The 24772-nt window shown below is 42.6% G+C and overlaps 2 protein-coding genes and 1 non-coding gene across 3 annotated transcripts; 1 reads left to right on the top strand and 2 right to left on the bottom strand.

Annotated features, from left to right (window-relative positions):
- Positions 1-385: 385 nt before the first annotated feature.
- LOC113030116 (uncharacterized) lies at positions 386-10698 on the bottom strand. Its single transcript, XM_026181263.1, has 2 exons — positions 10445-10698; positions 386-4120 (listed from the first exon to the last, which is right to left on the bottom strand). Exon 2 carries the CDS (start codon positions 3962-3964, stop codon positions 1292-1294), a length of 2673 nt encoding a protein of 890 aa, XP_026037048.1. The 5' UTR covers positions 3965-4120; positions 10445-10698; the 3' UTR covers positions 386-1291.
- On the top strand, positions 10039-22635 carry LOC113030974 (complement C1q-like protein 4). Its single transcript, XM_026182787.1, has 6 exons — positions 10039-10205; positions 18627-18689; positions 20642-20719; positions 22074-22205; positions 22309-22505; positions 22591-22635. Exons 1-6 carry the CDS (start codon positions 10145-10147, stop codon positions 22633-22635), a joined length of 576 nt encoding a protein of 191 aa, XP_026038572.1. The 5' UTR covers positions 10039-10144.
- trnav-aac (transfer RNA valine (anticodon AAC)) lies at positions 10757-10829 on the bottom strand. The gene has a single exon. It is a non-coding gene; the product is annotated as a tRNA-Val (tRNA).
- Positions 22636-24772: the final 2137 nt, after the last annotated feature.

Below are 24772 nucleotides of genomic sequence, written 5' to 3'. Positions count from 1 at the left end.
CTAAGTTTAAAAAAGTATCCACCAACTTTTTAAGGGCTGACCAGACTAACAAACCGATATTTTGCACACAGACAATTTCAAAAGCTAGAAAACACTGAATCTTTGAATAAATTTGGTTTGCCAATAAAAGTTAAAAATGATGACTTCTGATTTTCCTTCACATATAAAATAAACAAAATATGAACTGGAACATCTGTACCCCCTGCCAAAACATCTGGTCATGACTCGAAAGCTCAAAACTCATTTTCTTTTTTTCATGTAAATCAAGAAAATGAGCGACGTGAACATTAAACCACAGCAGTGAGCGCGGCTTTATGTAAACTTTTACAATAACAGGATATTTCACCGACTTTTGATCTTTACTACTGAAATAAAGTCAAGAGACAAATAATAATGAACACTGACCAAATTTTAAGGTGGAATGTTTTCTTTCACATTTTATTAAATGACGGAGGTGACATCACGAATCAGTCAAAACAATTAAATACCAATGCCAGCCGTGACCATTCATTCTGTCCTCTTTAACTCACGTCACTGATGGTTGAATTTCGACCGGTTTACATTAACGTGGATAGTCTACTTCCTCGTTTGGAGAAAAAAAAAGTGGCACCGCTTTTTTCTGTTACACTCCAGTCGTAACGCACCTAATGGTAAGCAAAAGAACTCTACAGCAAAAGAACTCTACTCTACTCTAAAGCAGCACTGAACCAGTCGAGGAGGCCCAGCAGTAACACGTCGTTCACATTTTAGAACCTTTATCGTCTAAGACTGCAAAGACCCCACATCCTGAGACACAGCTGGATCTGCTGGGCACTAACATTAAACTCTGATTTCAAGAAATCAAGTTAGAGAATCTTTATTTTTCCTGCCCCTGTAAACACCTGCAGCACATCCTAAAAATGTATTTGGCCTTCCTGACTGAATTCAAACATGATCAAGTTTCAGTTTTTTAAATGCAAGTATTTCTTCTTCAAGTTAAAAGATATTTGCTACAAGTAATCCCAAGATGTCAACAGTTAAAAAAAGAAAAATGTGATTGCGAGAGCTGTTTTTTGCCACTTTATAGACCAAAACAAAACTCGATCAAGCAGTCTCATCCTCTTTATGCCCACCAGGGTTAAGGTCAAGTTGGATTTTAGGCACATGCTGAACAGAAACAGAAAGAGGATCCCCATTTCTATATGAATGGGTAAAGGTGAATTTAACTGATTTAACCTGGTAGATATAAAGCAGTTCAGTCGCAACTCTATCCTGAAAACTGACATTTGAAATACAAACAGCAGCTAGAACTTTATTCTATCTCGACTTCCATATCAACAGGCTTCAGTTTTCGGACAAACACAAGGTCATCATTGTCATTATTAAGGTCCGGCTCGCCAAAGTCATCCTTCGGCTCCTCTTTAAAGACCACCTGGGAAGACTCAGGGAACTTGGGGGCCTCGAAAGGGAGCTCAAAAACTTTGGTCAGGTAATCCCCTTTTCTGCATTTTTTGCCAGTCATGGCTAGGACCTGTGAGGCGATGGACCAGGCGAACTCGACCTTCCGGTGGCTCTGAGAGCTCAGGTCGAAGTTGTACTCCAGAATCTCATACAGAGCAGGAACGTATCGGTTGTAATTTTGTTGCACATATTGGTGCAACTCAAACAAAACTCCTCTTGTCAGAACCTTCAAATCAAGTTTCGTTTTGGTTTCTGATTTGGAGCTGAGGTCGAGGTCCAGTCCGATCTCCTTGCAGTTCTGGTAGTCAAAGCGTTTGACAAATCCACCAAAGCCATCCAATTCCCCTTCTAGATCTGGGTCCCCATCTTCGGTTGGTGAGTGTGGAATCTCTTGCAAGTTGCCATTCAGCGGGACAATCATATTTAACCACCTGTTGATTTTCGGTGACATGTTTTGCTTTTTCATCAAGCTTTTCTGTGTTGTGTACCATCTCTGGATCTTCTGCGCGGCCTCAGTCTCACCACTTTGCAGATGAAGATCAAAATTGTGCTCAAGGATGTCATTAACAGTATTGCGGGCCTCACCACACAGCTCCTTTACAAAGCTGAAGATCTCAAGCACAGCGCCTGTTGTCAGGATGGTCAAATCAAGCTTCTGGTCTGACGGGCGTTCTACGGTTGACCAAAGATTTAGACCCAACTTTTTACAAAAAGGGTGTTCTTCTTTTTCAGCTTCTTCCCTCTTTGCTGAATCTGATGAATCTAACCCTTTCTGCCCTTGACTCTGGAGTTCCTGTTGAGTCTGAAAACTGCTGGTCACATCAACCATGTGGTATATCTCAGGGAGTTTGAAAGGCTTGCAGAGAAAATCCATATTCTGACTCTTCGGGTGGTTCACAAGATTTTTATGTTTTGCCATCATGTAAACTAAGAAATTGCGCTCATGTTGCTCATCTTGGAGCGTAAGAGTAAAGTTGTTTAAGAGAATTTCAAATAAAAAACTGCGTACACTCCTCGACAAAGCAGTTCCTAACTTGAAAACCTCCCACATTACCCAGTTGGTCAACAGTTGTAGATCTAAGCTCCGTTTTGGTGAGCAAAAGTTGAAGTCTAATCCGATCTCTCTGCAGTGGGCGAACATATCATTGACTCGGCTTGACATCAGGATCTGTTGTGTGCGAGCGGCGCGCCTCAGCCACAGCCTCTGCTTTGGGGTTTCTGCACATCTTCCCTCAGAGAACAGACACCAGTACGATTCTTGACTTGCATCCTTTGTCTGTGTGGGTGACAAAGAAGATTTGTGGCCATAACTCAGAGGCTGCATCGGTGAGATGAAGACTTCTTCCTCTTCTGGCTTTACATCCTGCAGCACATTCATTTCTACCTCTTTTCCTGACAAACAACTTTCAGGTTCCACATTTTCTGGCTCAGCTTCTGTTTCTGACTGCAATTCAGTCTCAAACTCAACAGGACACATGTATGACAAATCATCCTCCCTCATCTCCTCCATTTTGCTAGCCTGCTGCTTCCGTGTTTGTCTTTTATTGGTGGCCAGCATTTGTGCTTCCAGTTCTTGGTTATCTGCATCAGGTGTTTTTCGTTTTTTACCTTTATATTCCAATTTATTCTTCTCAGCCGGGATCTTAAAAAGTTCCTTTCTGAAAGTGTCTTTGTCCTCAGCTGTCAGACAGGTGTATTTTCTCTCTATCACCCTGTTTAGACACATTCGGAACTGAGGTTTATCAAAAGCATAACCAAAGTTGTGCTTGACCAGTTCATAAACTAGGTAAGTGTGTTTTCCACACAGCACTCGGGAAAAATCAAGCATCTCTATCATCACACCGTTGGTGAGCAGACTTGGGTCCAGTTTCTGTTTGGGGGCGTGACTTGGTCGAATAGCTAGGGTCACACCAAGTTGTGCACAGAAAGGGTTAGCGCCCAGTGTTTTTCTTAAACGGATTCCTCCTTGTTTTTTTACAGTGTATTTATTGCTAGCATCTCTGGTAGTTTCAGCTTCGTGGTTGTCTGAAGACTGACAGTTCTTGCTGGAGACAGTGAGCACTGAACTATCAGCAATTTTGTTCCATTTAGGACAGTATCGTCCTGACACGTCTTCTTTGGACCCGGCTAAAACACTTGGATTTGGCAACTGAAATGTTTCTTTCCATCTATTTGGCTTCATCTTTATTTGCTCCTTCAGGTGTTTAATTTTGTTGTGGACACGAACTGCATAGATGTAGCACAGACTGTCATTGTTTATGTCAAAGCCAAGGTCGAAGTTGAACTCCAGCATTTCGAACAGGAAATACTTCTCAGACCTGTTCACTGTTTTGGCAAACTGACAAATTTCCAGCATAACACTATTCGTCAGCAGGCTCTGATCCAACTTCTCCTTCCTTTCAAGTGCCGCATTGAACTCCAGACCAATATCAACCAATTCTGGGAAGGGGACTGCTCCTTTTTGATACCTAATGCCATGGGCAATGCGGCGCTCCCAGATGTAGCTCTCCTCAATGCCATCCATATTGACATTTAAAGCCCAAAGTCATTAGAAACTGCTAGATTATGTCAAAAATCCTGGTCCTTGCTCAGGCACCTGGCTAGATTCCTAGACAGCTTTCTTGTAGAGAAAACAAGATATTATCTGAAGGCATCATCTTCACTGCCACATCTTCTCAGTCTGTAAGTAAAGACAAAACAGTTTCAATTATTTAGGCTTAGAAAAATCTTAAAGCAACAGGATCTGATTTCATCAAAATCCATGTGATGTATGCATTAAAAAATATTGAGCACTTGTAAAATAGAGTTAAACCGTGCTTAATAAAAACAGAGTAACACAGACTTAAAATCTAAAAATACGTTTTTGGAGCTTCATTTAGCTGCTTCCGGCGCCCCCGTGTGTGGCAGCCTGCTACAGCAGCTCTGCTCATTCTGAGTTTCTTTCTTTCTCATCTTTTTTTTTCTCATAATTTTTATAACTAACATATTAGCAATTAGACTCTGCAATCATGTTCTACCATTTAGACTTCCGCAGGCACAAACATCCTCCACTGCAACCACTGAACATCCAAGGTATGGACATTGAGGCTGTGGACAGCTACAGGTACCTTGGTGTTCATCTGAACAATAAACTGGACTGGACTCATAATTAGGACGCCCTTTACAGGAAAGGGCAGAGCAGGCTGTACCTGCTGTGGAGACTCAGGTCTTTTGGAGTGAAGGGCCCACTCCTGAAGACCTTCTATGACTCTGTGGTGGCCTCAGCTATTTTTTATGGTGTGGTCTGCTGGCGACAGGAAGAGACTGAACAGGGTGATCAGAAGGGCCAGCTCTGTTCTAGGATGCCCTCTGGACCCAGTGGAGGTGGTGAGTGACAGGAGAACGGTGGCTAAGCTGTCATCCCTGTTGGACAACATCTCCCACCCCACGCAGGAGACTCTGACAGCACTGAGCAGCTCCTTTGGTGGCTGCGGCACCCACGGTGTCCCCACTGCTGTCAGACTCCACAACAAAGACTTTTACAGCTGATCAAACACACAAACCCACACACGTGCAATAACACTAAGTGCAATACTCTTTTTCTAAAAACTTGTATGTTTACTCAGTTGTATATATCATTTGTATTCTATTTTTATCCTATTGTTAGGATTGAAACGAATCTTATTGGATTATTTTATTCTATTGTATTCTACTGTATAGTATTTAATTTTATTCTACTCTATTCTATACAGTTGTGTTCAGTATATTATTCGTATTGAATTCTAATTTTTGCAATTTAACTTTGCACTGTCCACTTTCTGCTGTGACAAAACAAATTTCCCACATGTGGGACTAATAAAGGTTATCTTATCTTAAACTACAGAAAGAATTTGAAAATTAGTTTAAAATATGCCACACCTAAGTGGTTTAAGTGCAAAGTCAAAATAAAATGCAGTCAAAGTATAAAGAAAAGAGTATAAAAAAGACATAAGAAAAGCTATACTTTTATCTATTCTCTATTCTTTTCTGTGCACAGTACATTGAGCTAATTGTACTGTGCACACACTGTTTAAGGCCTGCGTAGCACAGATTGCCGCACTCTTTTCTTCCCGCTTTTGAAAGTGGAAAATATTCATTTTGTACACATCAGCACAAATCAGTAAAAAGAAAGACTGTCTGACAACACAAGTCAATAGATTTAAGGTCATGAGGATTTTACATATTGACAGAGAGCACTGCAGTATCAGCAGATACCAGACACCAAAATACTGTGTGAATGTGTCACTAATGCAGCTTCAAGAAAAAGGTTGTGCGAGATAATGCACAGTGCAGAAATTATTAAAGCTCAACCTGCAATAACGTTTTACTTCAGCTGGTGAATATTTTACTGTAAGTAAAAATATTACTTTAGCTTACTGTTTTGTATTTTAAAGTATTTTAATGGAAAAAAAGAATTGATGTAAAAGATGTGTTCAGGAACTCAGTTTTATCTTTTAAACAGTAAAACACACATGAGTTGTGTTCACTTCAAATCCACAGTACACTGAGAAACTAATTTATTTTAAACTACTGGCATGCAGTACTGCAAGATTTGGTAATGAGCCGATAGCAAGAAACTACAGGGCCAGGATCAATTATACTAATACTTGTTTTAATAATTAAGGGTGATTCATCATCAAATTGCCAGATCTGAATAAATTTTCATGACCATTAAGTGTTTTTGGGGGATTTTTCCTTTGGATTATGAATTAGTTAAAACCCAGGACATAAATTATAAAATGTTTAAGTCTGCAGCACATCTACTTTCACAGGTAACACAAAAGGGTAATTATATTCAATCAAACCTGAGCCATATTATATTTGGTGAATTTTCATTTGCACTAAATGTTTTTCTTTAAACAACGTGCTTCAGTTAGATGACTGCTCTGTGCTGCAGCGGTACTTAGACAGTCAGGTTGCCTCTTTGATGAAACCGCAGAAACTAAAGTATCAGTCGCATTAAGCTCATATCGATCAATATCAATACAATGATAGGTTTCAATATCATCGATATTTGGATCGATCCGCCCACTAATATTTTAAGCGTTCAAAGTCCAGCACATGGACTCATGGCTCATCTTTCTTAGCTTCTCCTATTTATTCTCTGAAGTAGTTATCATCACTGTGGGTGTAACATAATTGTGGCCATAAGCGTGCTGTGAAGGCGCTGTTTGCACATTTAAGAAAATGTGCAAATAAGACAAGTTTGTTATCCTTTTGTTGTTCTGTCACGACTGTGAGTGTGGCTCATATTTTTAAGAAGCAAATAAAGATTTCATACAAGCAAAACCCCTCAGTTTTTATTGACATCTAATAACAACAGTAACATGCATTAACAGTATTCTTAAGTATACTTACTTTTACCTCTTAAAAAAAAACATTGAAATGATTGTTACAATGGCATTAATGCTCATTAAGAAAAAAGGGTCAAAGTGCATCATGGTTCAATTGTTTGCAGATTTTCTTGCATATGCATCATATGGACGACATCCGACTGCTACGTTCATCTCAAAGGAACGTAAAGGACTGCTGTGCTTTTGTGTTCACGGAAACATGGCTCAGCGACAGTGTCCCGGACCGCGCCATTCAGCTCGACCAGCTAACATGCTACTGTGCTGACAGAGTCATCGTCGCGGGAGGTAAGACCCGCGGGGGAGGACTTTGTGTTTACATCAATGATGCCTGGTGTCGCGATGCTGTTGCGGTCTGCAAACACTGCTCACCAGTGCTGGAGTTTATGGTTATTAAGTGCCGGCCATTCTATCTACCGAGGGAATATACAGCCATACTCCTGTGCGCTGTGTACATCCCTCCCTCCTCCAATGTCAACAACAGGAATGAGGCACTGAATGAACTGTACCAGCACATCAGTGAGCAGCCCATCCTGATGCTTTTCTCATCCTGGCTGGGGATTTCAATCATGCAGACTTAAAGTGCGTGTTTCCAAAAATACAACAACACATTGACTTTCCAACAAGGGGAAATAACACACTGGACTTTGTTTACACCACCGAGAGAGGAGCTTACAAAGCTTTTCCCCTCCCCCACCTCGGCGCCTCAGACCATATCACTGTCATGCTAATGCCTGCTTACAGACCGCTCGTTAAAGTGACCAAACCGGTTCGTAAGCGGATACAAGTGTGGCCAGAGGGGTCTTCAGAGGCTCTACAGGACTGCTTTAATACTACAGACTGGAACATGTTTAAGCAGGCTGCCACCTATAACAACACCACTGACCTCCAGGAGTACGCAGAGACTGTTACTGCCTACATCAACAAGTGTATTGAGGATGTAACAGTCACGAAAACCATAACTGTCCGGGCCAATCAAAAACCATGGATGACAGGAGAGGTCTACAGGCTGCTGAAAGCTCGGAATGTTGCCTTCAGAGATGGAGACGAGGCAAGCCTGAGGACAGCTAGGGCCAACCTTTCCCGTGGCATCAGAGAGGCTAAGAGACAGTACTCCAGGAAAATATCTCATCACTTCAAAGACAGCAGAGACTCACGGAGCCTGTGGCGAGGCATTCAGACCATCACAGATTACAAGCCCCCACCACAGACCTGTGATAGCACTATCCCCCTGCTGAACGAGCTGAACACTTTCTTTGCTCGCTTTGAAGTCCAAAATAGCACCACTGCACAGAAGACCCCACCCCCTCCTGGTGACCAGGTGATGACTCTGTCACCGGACAGCGTGAGGAGATCCCTCAGCAGGATCAATGCACGTAAAGCTCCGGGTCCTGACAACATTCCTGGTCGTGTACTGAGAGACTGTGCAGTGGAACTCACTGATGTCTTCACAGACATCTTCAACATATCACTCATCCAGGCTGTCGTCCCCACATGTTTTAAAGCCACCACAATCATTCCGGTCCCAAAAAAGTCATCTCCCTCCTGCTTTAATGACTACCGTCCTGTTGCACTTACTCCCATCCTGATGAAGTGCTTCGAACGACTAGTCATGCAGCACATCAAGACTGTCCTGCCCCCCTCCCTGGACCCCTTCCAGTTTGCGTATCGGCCCAATCGCTCAACCGATGATGCCATCTCCACTGCACTCCACTCAGCACTCACACACCTGGACAAAAATGACTCATATGTTCGAATGCTGTTCATAGACTTCAGTTCAGCATTCAACACTATAATCCCCCAACAGCTCATTCAAAAACTGGTCCAGCTGGGGCTCAACACCTCACTGTGCAACTGGCTGTTGGATTTCCTCACCGGAAGACCTCAAGCAGTACGGGTCGGCAGTAACACATCCAGCACCATCATTTTAAACACGGGGGCCCCGCAGGGATGTGTGCTGAGCCCCCTCCTCTTCACTCTGCTGACCCATGACTGCACTCCATCATACAGCTCCAACCTCTTCATCAAGTTTGCGGACGACACAACGGTGGTGGGTCTCATTAGCAACAGGGATGAGACCGACTACAGAAGTGAGGTGAGACGCCTGGCCACGTGGTGTGCTGACAACAATCTCTCTCTGAATGTGGAGAAGACGAAGGAGATTGTTGTGGACTTCAGGAGAATGCACACCCAACATGCTCCTCTGACCATTGATGGAGCGTCTGTGGAGAGAGTGAGCAGCACCAAGTTCTTGGGTGTGCACATCACAGAGGATCTCTCCTGGACGTACAACACCACAGCACTGGCCAAGAAATCACAGCAGCGTCTCTTCTTTCTCCGCAAACTAAGAAGAGCAGGAGCACCAGCCCCCATCATGCACACTTTCTACAGAGGCACCATCGAGAGCATCCTGTCGAGCTGCATCACTGTGTGGTTTGGAGCCTGCAATGCGTCCTGTCATAGAACCCTCCAACGCATAGTGAGAGCTGCAGAGAGGATCATTGGTGTCTCTCTCCCCTCCCTCCAGGACATTTACAGCACCCGTCTCACTAAAAAAGCCCTTTGCATAGCGGCTGATCCCACGCACCCAATGCAAAGCTTCTTCAAGCTGCTGCCGTCGGGGAGGAGACTGCGGAGTCTCCAGGCCAGGACCAGCAGGCTGAAGGACAGCTTCATCCATCAGGCTGTCAGGAAGCTTAACTCCCTCCCGATTCTGCCCCCTCTCCCCTCTCTCCTCCACGGTCTCACTGAACTCTGTCACACACACACACACACACTCACTCTCTGACGCACTCACTGGCCTGCTCCAGTTACCAGTCACTTTGTGGAGCATTGGACTGCCATTACCTCATAAGACTTTGTTGTTACACTTTCTCTTACCGTACATTACTAAATCTCCATTTGCACTATTTGCCTATTTGCACTACTCTGCCTGGTTTGCACTCAATGTCACTTACCCATTATATTGTATATTGTATAGCTTTCTTGTTATATGTAAAATTGTATTTATTTAAATTTTTACTTTTTAATTATTTTACTTGCATTTTTAATCACTTTTATATTTAAATGTTCATTTGCTATTTATCTAGGGATTGAGAGTAACGCAATTTCTATTCTCTGTATGTCCTGTACATGTGGCAGAATCGACAAATAAAGTTGACTTTGACTTTGACTTTAAGAAATTGCTAAAATATGACAATTTTCGTATGAATATGGGATTTTCCTAGTCTAATTTTTAAAATGAACGAACAGATTTAATCTTGAATTCTTCATTGAATTGTTTTCTCCAATATTTATCCTCCCTGGCGTCAAATTAAACTTTTACTCCACCTGGAATGGCTGCATTACTCTTTGCCGCAATAGGCTGCAGTTCTGCACCAAACCAGCGGATTTCAGGTATTTGAAAATCTTAGATTCTTCGCTTATTCTTGCGCATGTCGTGGGGACAGGGGTGAAAGGTTAGCTTCACAGATTTATGTTAAAAGCGAACTCCCTGAGTTTCCTGTTGAGTTTATGGAGCTGCAGAAACACCAACATCGGCATCCGCGCTAACGTTAGCTTAGGACTGCAAAGCTAACTGTGGGTTGTCTCGGCGGGTGGACGGAAGCTCCGAGGGCAGAAATACAAGCACTTACCTACAGCTGAAGCAGAAAACGAACACATCGGTGGTTGGTAAGAGTTAGAAAGTCTGTGGCTGCATAGTTTTTTTAAGCACGTACTGCAACACGGCGCTAAACAACAGCTGCAGCAACACATGCGTGCTTCCTGAGTACGGGTCGCGTTCAGGGACACATGTCGGACAATTCAGTTTTCACACAGTCAGTTAATATTTGTTTCACTTGTTACCCACAACGCACCAAGACCACACGACTGCATGGCATATGGTTTGGTTACTTAAAGAAGACAAATTAATGAAAAAAATAAAGTGAAATAAGATAAATAAATGATGTTTCCGCCCGGTTTCGAACCGGGGACCTTTCGCGTGTTAGGCGAACGTGATAACCACTACACTACGGAAACCGTGTGGCAGCTAAAGTCACCTGAGCATAGTTTTTAAAAGCTCGTATGCGGTCTACCGGTGTCAGCTCGGTTGCACGAGTGTTTACTTCTCGTCAGCAGCCCCCAACCTTTTTTGCGGCATGGACCGGTTTAATGTCCGACAATATTTTCACCGACCATTAAGGTGTCACGGATAAATACAACAAAATAAAATTATACGACCAAGACAGTGTTAGTTTGTAAATATAATAATAAACGCGAATTCACTGTGTAATTGTGTAACTTTATCAGCAGGGTCCTCCTGAAATACGCCAACAACAATGAGAGTAACATACTCCTCTCTGCCCCTTAAGGGTCTCTGGTCGCTATGGTAACACGTAAATATCAATCAATCAATCAATCAATCGATCAGACCTTTATTTGTCACATGCAAGTTTGCACCTGCAGTGGAATTGGACAACCAACCATACATACATAGCACAGACAGGTCGGAGACAGGTAGTAATTTGGAAGAACATTGAAATGTACAATACAATGGGCAAATGGAGGAGGGAAAAAAGAGACCTCTACTCATACTGGGCTCCTTGTGGGAGGTCAGAAAACAAAAAAAATTCCTCTGCACAGAGAGCACATACATCTTGACATCACAACACCATGAAGCACATGACAAGCAACGGGATGGGTAAGGGGGTGAGAAGTGAGCTGATTAGACACAACCATCTTGCCATGCGCTACTAATCCAGCACTGGGCCTAGACCTGCCGTCTGACCTCGGCCTTGGAAGCCTTCGAAGGCGTTTGGAGTCCAGGATGGGGGTGCGTAAGATGGCGGCAAAGAGTCTAAACAGTCTGTTATCAGGGAAGAATTTGTTGTTAAGCTCCAGCCTTGAGACCACGGTTGGCGCTGATATGGTAGCCACATGAAATGATGGTGTTTTCCTGTAGTGCGAACAACTGCATGTCGAATTTACAGTCGATCTAAATGTCAAGTCAAAGTCAAAGTCAACTTTATTTGTCGATTCTGCCACATGTACAGGACATATAGAGAATAGAAATTGCGTTACTCTCAATCCCTAGATAAATAGCAAATGAACATTTAAATATAATTAAATATAAAAGTGATTAAAAATGCAAGTAAAATAATTAAAAAGTAAAAATTTAAATAAATACAATTTTACATATAACAAGAAAGCTATACAATATACAATATAATGGGTAAGTGACATTGAGTGTAAACCAGGCAGAGTAGTGCAAATAGGCAAATAGTGCAAATGGAGATTTAGTAATGTACGGTAAGAGAAAGTGTAACAACAAAGTCTTATGAGGTAATGGCAGTCCAATGCTCCACAAAGTGACTGGTAACTGGTGCAGGCCAGTGAGTGAGTCAGAGAGTGTGTGTGTTTGTGTGTGTGTGACAGAGTTCAGTGAGACTGTGGAGGAGAAGAGGGGAGAGGGGGCAGAATCGGGAGGGAGTTAAGCTTCCTGACAGCCTGATGGATGAAGCTGTCCTTCAGCCTGCTGGTCCTGGCCTGGAGACTCCGCAGTCTCCTCCCCGATGGCAGCAGCTTGAAGAAGCTTTGCATTGGGTGCGTGGGATCAGCCGCTATGCAAAGGGCTTTTTTAGTGAGACGGGTGCTGTAAATGTCCTGGAGGGAGGGGAGAGAGACACCAATGATCCTCTCTGCAGCTCTCACTATGCGTTGGAGGGTTCTATGACAGGACGCATTGCAGGCTCCAAACCACACAGTGATGCAGCTCGACAGGATGCTCTCGATGGTGCCTCTGTAGAAAGTGTGCATGATGGGGGCTGGAGCTCCTGCTCTTCTTAGTTTGCGGAGAAAGAAGAGACGCTGCTGTGATTTCTTGGCCAGTGCTGTGGTGTTGTACGTCCAGGAGAGATCCTCTGTGATGTGCACACCCAAGAACTTGGTGCTGCTCACTCTCTCCACAGACGCTCCGTCAATGGTCAGAGGAGCATGTTGGGTGTGCATTCTCCTGAAGTCCACAACAATCTCCTTCGTCTTCTCCACATTCAGAGAGAGATTGTTGTCAGCACACCACGTGGCCAGGCGTCTCACCTCACTTCTGTAGTTGGTCTCATCCCTGTTGCTAATGAGACCCACCACCACAAATGTCCGTCACTGGTCTCTCAATCACCCATTGGGGGTCCATGAGCCTCTCCGAAATGTTATCAATTTTGCGCTCAAAGAGCATAGTCTGAGGCTATAGCCCGGATAACTTTGGAAACGGCGCGTTCGTCTGAAAACGCTTTGCGTCCACACTATCGTTTTCAGTTGTTTTCACAGAGTTGTGTGTCCACATTGAAACGGCCGAAAACACTTACATTCCAGTACAGTGCATGTGTGAAACACAAGACAATTTGACCTGCCTCATTTCTGTCTGCCGTTTATTTACTTTCCGGCTCTTTGAAACTGCTGCAAAAGGCAGAGGAAAAGCACCACGTTTTTTAAATGGACTAACAATGAAGTGGAGTTGTTGCCATGTGTGTCCCGTCTGTAACAACTGAAAATAAAAATAAATGAGTGGTCCAAAGTGAAGGATAAGCTCTGCATAATGTAACAAATGGCTCTCAGAGGAGGCGTATGCCCTTTTTCTCCTCTCCTCCTCTCCCTTAGCTTCCCTGCTTAGCCTCTTGTGTCCTTGTCTAGTCTCGTGTTCTTTGTATTACTTTCCCTGGAACACACTCTCACAGTCTGTTTCTAAAACCTAAAGAGAATTATGGATTTGATCAACTGGTCTCTGGATGCTATTGACATCCTTTTCTCAATGACAAGTCTGGGCTCGGGAGAGCCCGAGTGTCCTGGAGGGACTTTCCCTGCCGGATACACGATGGACGGGTGGCAGAAATGGAGGATCGTGTGCCTGGCGGGACTGTCGATCGAGGACGCTGAAGATATCTACCTATTCGGAACCATGATAACAGGGTGCTCACACACACAAACTACACCCTTTTTGGCTCCTACCTCAAAGCACACTGTGCGCTGTTGATCTTACGTGCTGCACAATAATGTTTAATATTTAGTATTTACAGTTATATTCCTATAGATCATCGTGATGTTGTTTATTATGTTGCTTTCGTTTTCTTCTGCTTGTTTTCTTTTTTCATTCTCAACAGGTAAAATCTACTGTTATCTACTGTTAGCTAGTTTATTGTGATGGTGTTGTTTTTATTATGTTGCTCTTTGTTGTTTGTTTTCTCTTTTGGTTTTTTATCTCCATACAGATGATCCAGGTGTTTTGTTTGCTTTCCTTTTTTTTCTTCCCCCCTTTCTCACCATCTCTTCTCCCCTCTATTTTTCTTTCTCTCCCTCTCTTTCTTTCATTCTTTCTCCCTGTCCTATCCCCCAGGCATGTCTGTCCCGTCTTTAAAAAACGAAAATAAAATAAATACATAATTATAATAAAGGTCAATCAAATGGACCAATATGGCAAGGCCATGATGATCCACTTGGTAAAGTAAATCCACTTGGCATCTTTCTTGGCCTTCAGACAACAATGGCTAAAGGTCCAAACGGGACAGGCAAAAAAAAAAAGGAATACTTTGAGGACCTCCCTATTTCCACTGACACGTCTTCCATAGAGGAAGGCTTTTCTTTCAATGTCTAGCTAGCCAAGCGGTGCAAGGCTTTCACTTGGGTAGTATCTCATCTCTGAGATCAACAGAAGGGTTAGTGATAAATACACTATACAGATCCGTTGTGGTGAAGAGAGAACTGAGTGAATAAGCAAAGGTCTCAATTAACTGGTCGATCTACATCCCTACCCTCACCTATGATCTCGAGCTGTGGGTAGTGATCAAACACATAAAGAAATCAACAGCGTTAGTTCAATGATGCTTTTATTTTGAAAGTAAAGAATAGAAAGAAATAACCCCGAGTAAGTTTACAGTCAGTTATCTGTGTCTGGATTTGGATGAAAAATAAGGAAACATTCCTCCACAGCACTGACACACATTTTATATCAAACTAAATCAGCTGTTTACATTTTTATCATGATAGTCAGATTAGGTTTAACATCTGTTAAGAGTTTAAGAAAAACACCTGCATGATTATCAAAGGAGAGAAAAAAGAGGAACTGTTGGATTTTGCTAAACTTAACAGGAAAGACTCCAGTTAAAAGTAGAGATGGACCGATCCGATATTACGTATCGGTATCGGTCCGATACTGACCTAAATTACTGGATCGAATATCGGAGAAAAATAAAAAATGTAATCCGATCCATTAAATATCACGAAAGCACCTCACAAAACTTGCAACACGCCGTAACTCACCTCAGAACGTTAGCACGTCGGAGCAGTATGCATCACGTGATAGAGCGGCTGTGGCATGCGGGACCTGTCGGTGGTCTGGATAGCATTTGGAGCTTCGCTAGCAACCCGGCATTTCATCTCCGACAAAGTTATCCCGAGAGAAGTAAAGCAAGTGTGTAAGTCCATCTCTGAATGTTTGTAAAGCATTCCTGCGTCAAGCTTAACGAGCGACTGCCTCTCGCTCTCCGGCTGCTACTTCAATCATGAAACTGCTTAACGATCAGCTGATCGGCTTTTCTGTCGCGAGTCCGTGTCTCTAGTTTGCTTTTGGCCCACTTTGCACCAGAAAGAGCTTTTAATAAATAATTATCTGACACCCAAAGTTTTAATTTGATGTAAAATGAATAGAAGTCAATTACTGTACATAGTAACTATTAAGTCTAATATATATACCCTAGTAAGCTATAGTACTTTTTCCTTTGGGAAGGTACCATCTGTGCAGTCTGCAATTTTGTTGAAGAAAGATGTTGAATCTATTTAATATTTCTTGAAAAATAATTGATTTCTGTGCATTTTTTTCCACACTGCATCAAATTAAGGTTGATTACGTCGATTAAGCATCATGAGGTGGAGCATGAGGGGTGGTTCCCTATTTTTTATTTATTTATTTTTGTTGTTGCTGGGAGTTGGAACCCTATTAGTTAGGTTGCTTAATATTTACGCTAAGTACTCTTTAAAATACCAGAATAGGGAGGATGGTGTAGGTTTAAGTTTATTAGATTGATCAGTATTGCTGAACTATGAAATATTTTTTTTTGCATACAGGTATAACAGAATAGCTTTAGTGTAGTTGTTGTTTTAAACTTGAGTATGAACTTATACAAAATGCAGCAAGATATTTAAAAAACAGTTTTGTTGATTAAAAAACACTATATCGGATTCATATCGGTATCGGCAGATATCCAAATTTATGATATCGGTATCGGACATAAAAAAGTGGTATCGTGCCATCTCTAGTTAAAAGCAAACATGTGGGCCAGCAGTCACCAAAATAACAGACTGACCAACACAGGACAGTGGAGCCAATAAAAAACGATGCAGTTTACCAACTTATAGAAAATAGTCAGGACCTAATGGAGGAGCAGCACTTTATGAAGAGCCGACTCAAAGAAAGGACAAAGAGAAGAGAATCACTGAACATTTAACTGGATGTATTTGAATCAAAGATAACAAGAAGAAGTAAATTATCTGAGTCAGTAGAAACAAATAAACACAAAACTAGAACACAACCAGAAAGAGAGAGAGAGAGAGAGCAAGAAACTGATTATGGCAAATGATTTACTTCCTGTTTATCTAATGTCTAAGCTTCGCCCACACAGGTTAGTCCAAACAGGAAGTGTTGGAGCTGTCACACCTCTCACATGGTGAAAATCAGATGACCACTGAAGGTGTTATGATTATCTGGATTTTCATAAATCCTTGAATAAGCTGAGAGACGTACAGACACCTGATCTCCAACCTCTAGAAGCACTGAGGCTCCATTAGAGGCGCTTGACCACCCAGATGATTGACTTTCATATGCAAGAAAAATGAACTCTTCATTCCTGAATAGATAAGCACCTGTGTGTGTGCTGTCACGTCCTAGTACTTTCCAGTCAAAGTGGTAGGCTCCTCTCACTGGTGCAGTGAAAATACCTGTGGGACATTTGTTTTTGTTAAAAGGAAAATCAGCTGTTAGAACATCTGGAACATCAGCCTGACATCAACATAGCTGAGAAGTGACATTCAGTGTTATTACCTGTGTATGGGTTGTAGGCATTTCCAATGTTTGTGACAGCACGTTTGAAGATCAGAGTAGTGTGGTCATTAAAGGGTCCAGTATATCCTTCACCTTGATCCAGCAGAGAGGCTGAGAAAGCCACCTGTTTGACTGAGAGAGAGAGAAAATTCATTTTAAACTTCCTGTTTTAGAGTTAGACTCTTCGCACAAAAGTGACCATGACAAAAACTTTAATCTCCAATGAAAGAAATGCTTGACAGCTGAAAGCGTGTCACTGTCACAGAAGAAATCAAACTCTGTCAAACTGAAATTTGATTGAATCTATTTTTGAGGATCCCAAACTCGTCCTTAAAATTAGAAAGGAAGTTATTTTGTTGCTTCTGCCAAGACAAGAACCTGTGTTATTCAGTGTTTTAGTTGCATCTTGGTGTGTGCTTCAGACAAACATGAACTCAGTTTAATGTCAATCAGTAAATTAGATCCAGTAATGAACTTAATGTGTGTTCTGAAGCTTAAAGAGTGTTTTCACTTTAATGACCTGCACAGAGTGGAGATACACCTGTAAACAACACCTCTGTTAATCACAGATAACAATCACAAAAATCCTCTACTCGCTCTCCTGCTCCCACATTATTAGAACTACAAACATGGCTGCAGTTTTTATTTATTGCAATATCTGAGAGTCAATATTTTACGGTTTGGACTGGCTGTAGTTTCAAATACTAATTTGTGGTGGGGCTTGGACTGTGGTGCCGTGCGAACGTGGAGTTTTAGGCTTAAAATTAGAAACTGGTTGAAGGACGTACAGGCAGACAAACAAAAATCATCCATTCAAAACATTCTGACATCCTGTTGCCGGTTTCACACTCATCAGTATTTGACTACTCAATCACTTGGAGTAAATCAGCAGTACTGACTCTAAATTGTAATTCATATATTGTAATTTTAAATTGCTATTGGGAAGAGTTGTCACCATTAAAATTATGATTCTGCTTAAAAAAAACTACACCGATACCTAATAAACCCTCTCTTAAAATCATCACTGGTAGGTCTAAAAACATGACGGTGGTCTACAACTACCAAATTTGTATCACTACTTCTGATCCATCCATCCATCCATTCGCTTCCGCTTAAATAATTCAACATTTACTTAAACACCAGTTTCTGCTGATACAACAATTCTAACCATCATTTAAAGTCTGTGTTATATCTCTACCTGCAGATATAAGTTGCTCTTTTTACTTGTTAGACATCCAGATTTTTTAAACTCTTCATGGATGAAGACATAGCTGTGTAACATCAATATTCCAACAAGGTGGTTTTTTTAATGTTGCAGCTGAGAATATCTCCAAAAGTATATGTGAGTTCTGGATATACATATGACCAAAAGATTAGCCTTCAAATCTTATATTTTTTCCTCAGGCATTTTTAGTCATTATCGGGGGAGGAACAGTGGAGAGTAGACAGGAAAATGACACACGGGACATGGCAGAATGTAACCCAAATCACTCTTCCAGTGATCTGGGGTAAGCTTTAGTGGCCATCTTTTACATACATTCAGAAAACACAGAGTGGACAGCCAGAGTTCACAGACTGTGGATAAAGAAGAGGTGGAGGTGGAGGATGTGGGGACGTGGAGGAGGCCACTGCTCAGTGTAGCATGAACAGAATGAGAGCCACAGTTACTTTCCTACTTATAGATAAAAACCTGTGAATTACTGTGTGCTGTCAGTGAGATTTTTCTTTTTATTTCTATGGTATTTTCTCAGAACTAGAAGCAAAGCTGGAGAGTCAGAAAACTGAGATGAACCAGCTGAAGCAGCTGTCAGAAGGTACTGTATGAAAGCCATCCATCCATCCTTCCATCCATCCATCTTCTTCCGTTTATTCGGGGCCGGGTTGCAGGGGTAGCAGCCTAAGCACAGAAGCTCAGCCCACCATATCTCTACCCACCTCCTCCAGCTTATCCGTACACCAAGGCGTTTAAAGGCCAGCTGAGAGTTAATATCTCTCAGCTGGCCCGAACTCCTCACCCTATCTTTTAAGCCAAGCCAGAGCTAAGCTCTGTGTTCACCACGGCGGACCGGTACAGTGCATGCATCACTGCAGGTGCAGCAACAATCTGTCTGTCGATCTCCCATCCTTTCTCCCGTCACTCGTGAACAAGACCCCAAGATACTTAAAGGGGCGAGATCCTCCTCCACTTGGGGAAGGACTTGCGCCACACCCGGAATGGGCACTCCACCATTTTCAGGCTGAGGACCATGACGTCAGATTTGGAGGTGCTGATTTTCATTCCCACCGCTTCACACTCGGCTGCAAACCCTTCCAGTAAGAGCTGCAGGCAATCACCTGATGAAGCCAACAGCACCACATTAACTGTGAAAAGCAGAGATGAGATTCTGAGACCACCCGAATGAAAGCCTTCTGCCACTTGGCTATGCCTAGAAATTCTTTACAAAAAGGTTATAAACAGAATCGGTGACAAAGGACAGCCCTGACGGCATCCATCACCCACTGGGAACAAGTCTGACTTATTGCCAGCTAAGTGGACCAAGCAATGGTCTTACAAGGATCAAATGGCCTGTAGCAATAGCCAGATAACCCCATATTCCTGAAGCACCTCCCAAAGGACACCCCGAGGGACAAGGCCAAACGCCTTCTCCAAGTCCACAAAATACATGTAGACTGGTTGGGCAAACTCCCATGCACCCTCAGGTATCCTTGAAAGGATAAAGAGCTGGTCCAGTGTTCCATGACCAGGTCAAAAACTGCATTGCTCCTCCTGTATCTGAGATTCAGCTAACAGACAGTCTCTTCTTTCCAGCACCCTGGCATGGACTTAGTGATCCCCCTATAGTTGAATCCCACCCTCCAGTCCCCTTCTTAAAGATGGGAACCACAAGCCCAATCTGCCAATCCAGAAGTACTGCCCCTGATCTCCACACAACATTGTAGAGGCGTGTCAACCAAGACAGCCCTACAACATCCAGAGCCTTCAGGAACTTAGGGCAGACCTCATCCACCGCAGGGGCTCTGCCACCAAGGAGTTGTTTAACTGCCTCAGTGACCTCACTTCCAGAGATAGACGAATAGTTCCTCTCATCCCCAGACTATATTTCCTCCTCAAAAGACATGCCAGTGTGATTAAGGAGGTCCTTTAAGTGTTTCTTCCACTGCCCAACAATATTTTCAATCGAAGTGAGCAGTGCTCCACCTGCCTTATACACAGTGCAGGTAGAGCACGGCTTTCCCCTCATGATTCGCCTAATGGTTTGCCAGAATCTCTTCGGGGCAATCAAAAGGTCTTTTTCCATGGCCTCTCCGAACTCCTCCAGCACTCGAGTTTTTGCGTCAGCCACTGCCCAAGCCACGTTCCGCTTGGCCTGTGGGTATCTATCGGCTGCCTCCAAAGTCCTACAGGCTCACCAAGCCCAATAGGACTCTTCCTTCTGCCTGGTGGCTATCCCCTCACCCTCGGTGTCCACCATTTGGTTCGGGGGTTGCCACCACGACAGGCACCAACCACCTTGCGACCACAGCTCAGGGCCATGGCTTCAGCAATGATGGCGCAGAACATGGTCCATTCTGACTCAATGTTGCCATTCTCCCTCGGGATGCTGTTGAAGCTCTGCTGGAGGTGTGGGCTCTGCTCTGTAGAAATGTTAGGTGCAGATAATTGACTCACATTTGGCTCATCAATTTATAATCTGTCCATAAAGTGGTGTCACTGTGTTTAAATGTCTTTAGTTTGTGCTCAAGGACAATTTCACATTTTTCTCAGAACAAGCAGGAAAGTTGAAGACTGAACTGCAGAACCAGAGGACTGAGGCCAACCAGATGAAGCAGCAGCAGCAACATGGTACTGTGTCAAAATCTGAAATATAGAAATGCTGAAATATCTCTATATTTGACACATTTTCAGACACATTTCACATTTTTCACATGAAGGCTTTCAGTTGCTGATATTCAAGAAAATTACTTTTGCTGATTCCATATTTTAATTCAAGTTTCAGTTTCACATAAGATGTTCTAGACTATGACATGTTACTCATGACTCGACATTTTCATATCTTCCTTTTATGACCTGGATTGTTCCTAATGGGTGTTCATTTACATGGGATAAGTGAAGACTTGAAATTCTTATTTTTAAGAATTCCCAGCCTGATGGGAATTAATTAAGATAACTAAGTCATGATACTGGAGTATATGAAAGGCAGATTAGAAATTTGTTCCAGGTCCAGCCAAGAGCTGTCTAATAAGCTTGGTTTAATCAATTTTTAATCTATTGGATCAGAAGTAGTGATACAAATTTGGTAGTTGTAGACCACCGTCATGTTTTTAGACCTACCAGTGATGATTTTAAGAGAGGGTTTATTAGGTATCGGTGTAGTTTTTTTTAAGCAGAATCATAATTTTAATGGTGACAACTCTTCCCAATAGCAATTTAAAATTACAATATATGAATTACAATTTAGAGTCAGTACTGCTGATTTACTCCAAGTGATTGAGTAGTCAAATACTGATGAGTGTGAAACCGGCAACAGGATGTCAGAATGTTTTGAATGGATGATTTTTGTTTGTCTGCCTGTACGTCCTTCAACCAGTTTCTAATTTTAAGCCTAAAACTCCACGTTCGCACGGCACCACAGTCCAAGCACCACCACAAATTAGTATTTGAAACTACAGCCAGTCCAAACCGTAAAATATTGACTCTCAGATATTGCAATAAATAAAAACTGCAGCCATGTTTGTAGTTCTAATAATGTGGGAGCAGGAGAGCGAGTAGAGGATTTTTGTGATTGTTATCTGTGATTAACAGAGGTGTTGCTTACAGGTGTATCCCCACTCTCTGCAGGTCATCAAAGTGAAAGCACTCTTTAAGCTTCAGAACACACATTAAGTTCATTACTGCATCTAATTTACTGAATGACATTAAACTGAGTTCATGTTTGTCTGAAGCACAAACCAAGATGCAACTAAAACACTGAGTAACACAGTTTGTTGTCTTGGCAGAAGCTACAAAATACCTTCCTGTCTGATCTAAAGGACGAGTTTGATTGAAATAGATTCAATCAAATTTCAGTTTGACAGAGTTTGATTTCTTCTGTGACAGTGAAACGCTTTCAGCTGTAAAGTTTTTGTCATGGTCACTTTTGTGCGAAGAGTCTAACTCTAAAACAGGAAGTTTAAAATGAATTTTCTCTCTCTCTCAGTCACACAGGTGGCTTTCTCAGCCTCTCTGCTGGATCAAGGTGATGGAAATACTGGACCCTTCAATGGCCACACTACTCTGATCTTCAAACATGTTGTCACAAACATTGGAAATGCCTACAACAAAAACACAGGTAATAACACTGAATGTCACTTCTCAGCTATGTTGATGTCAGGCTGATGTTCCAGATGTTCTAACAGCTGATTTTCCATTTAACAAAAACAAATGTCCCACAGGTATTTTCACTGCACCAGTGAGAGGAGTCTACCACTTTGACTGGAAAGTACTAGGACGTGACAGCGCATCTGTAGGTGCTTTCTTGTTCAGGAATGAAGAGAAAATTTCTCTTGCATATGAAAGTCAATCAACTGGGGGGTGGCCAAGCGCCTCTAATGGAGCCTCACTGCTTCTAGAGGTTGGAGATCAGGTGACTGTACGTCTCTGGGCTAGTTCATCGGTATATGACAGTCATAACCTTCAGTGGTCATCTGATTTTCACCATGTGAGAGGTGTGACAGCTCCAACACTTCCTGTTTGGCCTGTCCTGTGTGGGCGGAGCGTAGCCATTTTTAGAAGTAAAACAGGAAGTAAATCACCTGCTGAAATCAGTTTCTTGCTCTCTCTCGCTTTCTGGTTGGGTTCTAGTTTTGTGTTTATTTGTTTCAACTTCTCCTCTGATTCTACTGACTCAGATAATTTACTTCTTCTTGTTATCTTTGATTCAAATAAATCCAGTTAAATGCTCAATGATTCTCAGTCGCTTTGGTGCTTTTCTCGGATCAGAATGAAAATTCTCAAAACCATTAGTGCAACCTCCACAACATCTAGTCATTTGTCCCTGAGAATGAGAGGGGTGGAGGCCAACTCAACAAGTATGTTGTTGTGTGGGATAATGTCCATTGTCACCACTCACATCTGGTCAGACAGTGGTTTGGTGGAAGGTTTATGACTGGCATTCACATGCGCAAATGGCCCTGCTAGCAGCCATGGATGTAGCATGTGATGACATCACAGCAGAGTCATGCAGAGGTTGAATTCGCCACTGCAGGATATACTTTTCTCGCTGCATTGCAAGGGAAAATATCTCTTGTGATGTAGATGAAAATATGTGGCCAGACAGACAGGAACGTCTGGATGTGCCAGAATGATTTACATATGTTCAGTTAAAATATGTACTGTTGTACTGTTCACATTTGTGCACAGCCCGACCAAAAGGGTGTTTCTTATGTTTATTTTAAATACAGTGGGGCAAAAAAAGTATTTAGTCAGCCACCGATTGTGCAAGTTCCCCCACTTAAAATGATGACAGAGGTCAGTAATTTGCACCAGAGGTACACGTCAACTGTGAGAGACAGAATGTGAAAAAAAAAAAAAATCCATGAATCCACATGGTAGGATTTGTAAAGAATTTATTCATAAATCAGGGTGGAAAATAAGTATTTGGTCAATAACAAAAATACAACTCAATACTTTGTAACATAACCTTTGTTGGCAATAACAGAGGTCAAACGTTTACTATAGGTCTTTACCAGGTTTGCACACACAGTAGCTGGTATTTTGGCCCATTCCTCCATGCAGATCTTCTCGAGAGCAGTGATGTTTTGGGGCTGTCGCCGAGCAACACGGACTTTCAACTCCCGCCACAGATTTTCTATGGGGTTGAGGTCTGGAGACTGGCTAGGCCACTCCAGGACTTTCAAATGCTTCTTACGGAGCCACTCCTTTGTTGCCCGGGCGGTGTGTTTTGGATCATTGTCATGTTGGAAGACCCAGCCTCGTTTCATCTTCAAAGTTCTCACTGATGGAAGGAGGTTTTGGCTCAAAATCTAACGATACATGGCCCCATTCATTCTGTCCTTAACACGGATCAGTCGTCCTGTCCCCTTGGCAGAAAAACAGCCCCATAGCATGATGTTTCCACCCCCATGCTTCACAGTAGGTATGGTGTTCTTGGGATGCAACTCAGTATTCTTCTTCCTCCAAACACGACGAGTTGAGTTTATACCAAAAAGTTCTACTTTGGTTTCATCTGACCACATGACATTCTCCCAATCCTCTGCTGTATCATCCATGTGCTCTCTGGCAAACTTCAGACGGGCCTGGACATGCACTGGCTTCAGCAGCGGAACACGTCTGGCACTGCGGGATTTGATTCCCTGCCGTTGTAGTGTGTTACTGATGGTGACCTTTGTTACTTTGGTCCCAGCTCTCTGCAGGTCATTCACCAGGTCCCCCCGTGTGGTTCTGGGATCTTTGCTCACCGTTCTCATGATCATTTTGACCCCACGGGATGAGATCTTGCGTGGAGCCCCAGATGGAGGGAGATTATCAGTGGTCTTGTATGTCTTCCATTTTCTGATGATTGCTCCCACAGTTGATTTTTTCACACCAAGCTGCTTGCCTATTGTAGATTCACTCTTCCCAGTCTGGTGCAGGTCTACAATACTTTTCCTGGTGTCCTTCGAAAGCTCTTTGGTCTTGGCCATGGCGGAGTTTGGAGTCTGACTGTTTGAGGCTGTGGACAGGTGTCTTTTATACAGATGATGAGTTCAAACAGGTGCCATTCATACAGGTAACGAGTGGGGGACAGAAAAGCTTCTTACAGAAGACGTTACAGGTCTGTGAGAGCCAGAGATTTTCCTTGTTTGAGGTGACCAAATACTTATTTTCCACCCTAACTTACGAATAAATTCTTTACAA

The sequence above is a fragment of the Astatotilapia calliptera genome, chromosome 10, assembly GCF_900246225.1.
Source record: "Astatotilapia calliptera chromosome 10, fAstCal1.2, whole genome shotgun sequence".
NCBI lineage: Eukaryota > Metazoa > Chordata > Actinopteri > Cichliformes > Cichlidae > Astatotilapia > Astatotilapia calliptera.
Note: the sequence above shows the minus strand (reverse complement) of the source record. Positions and strands in the feature narration are given on the sequence as shown.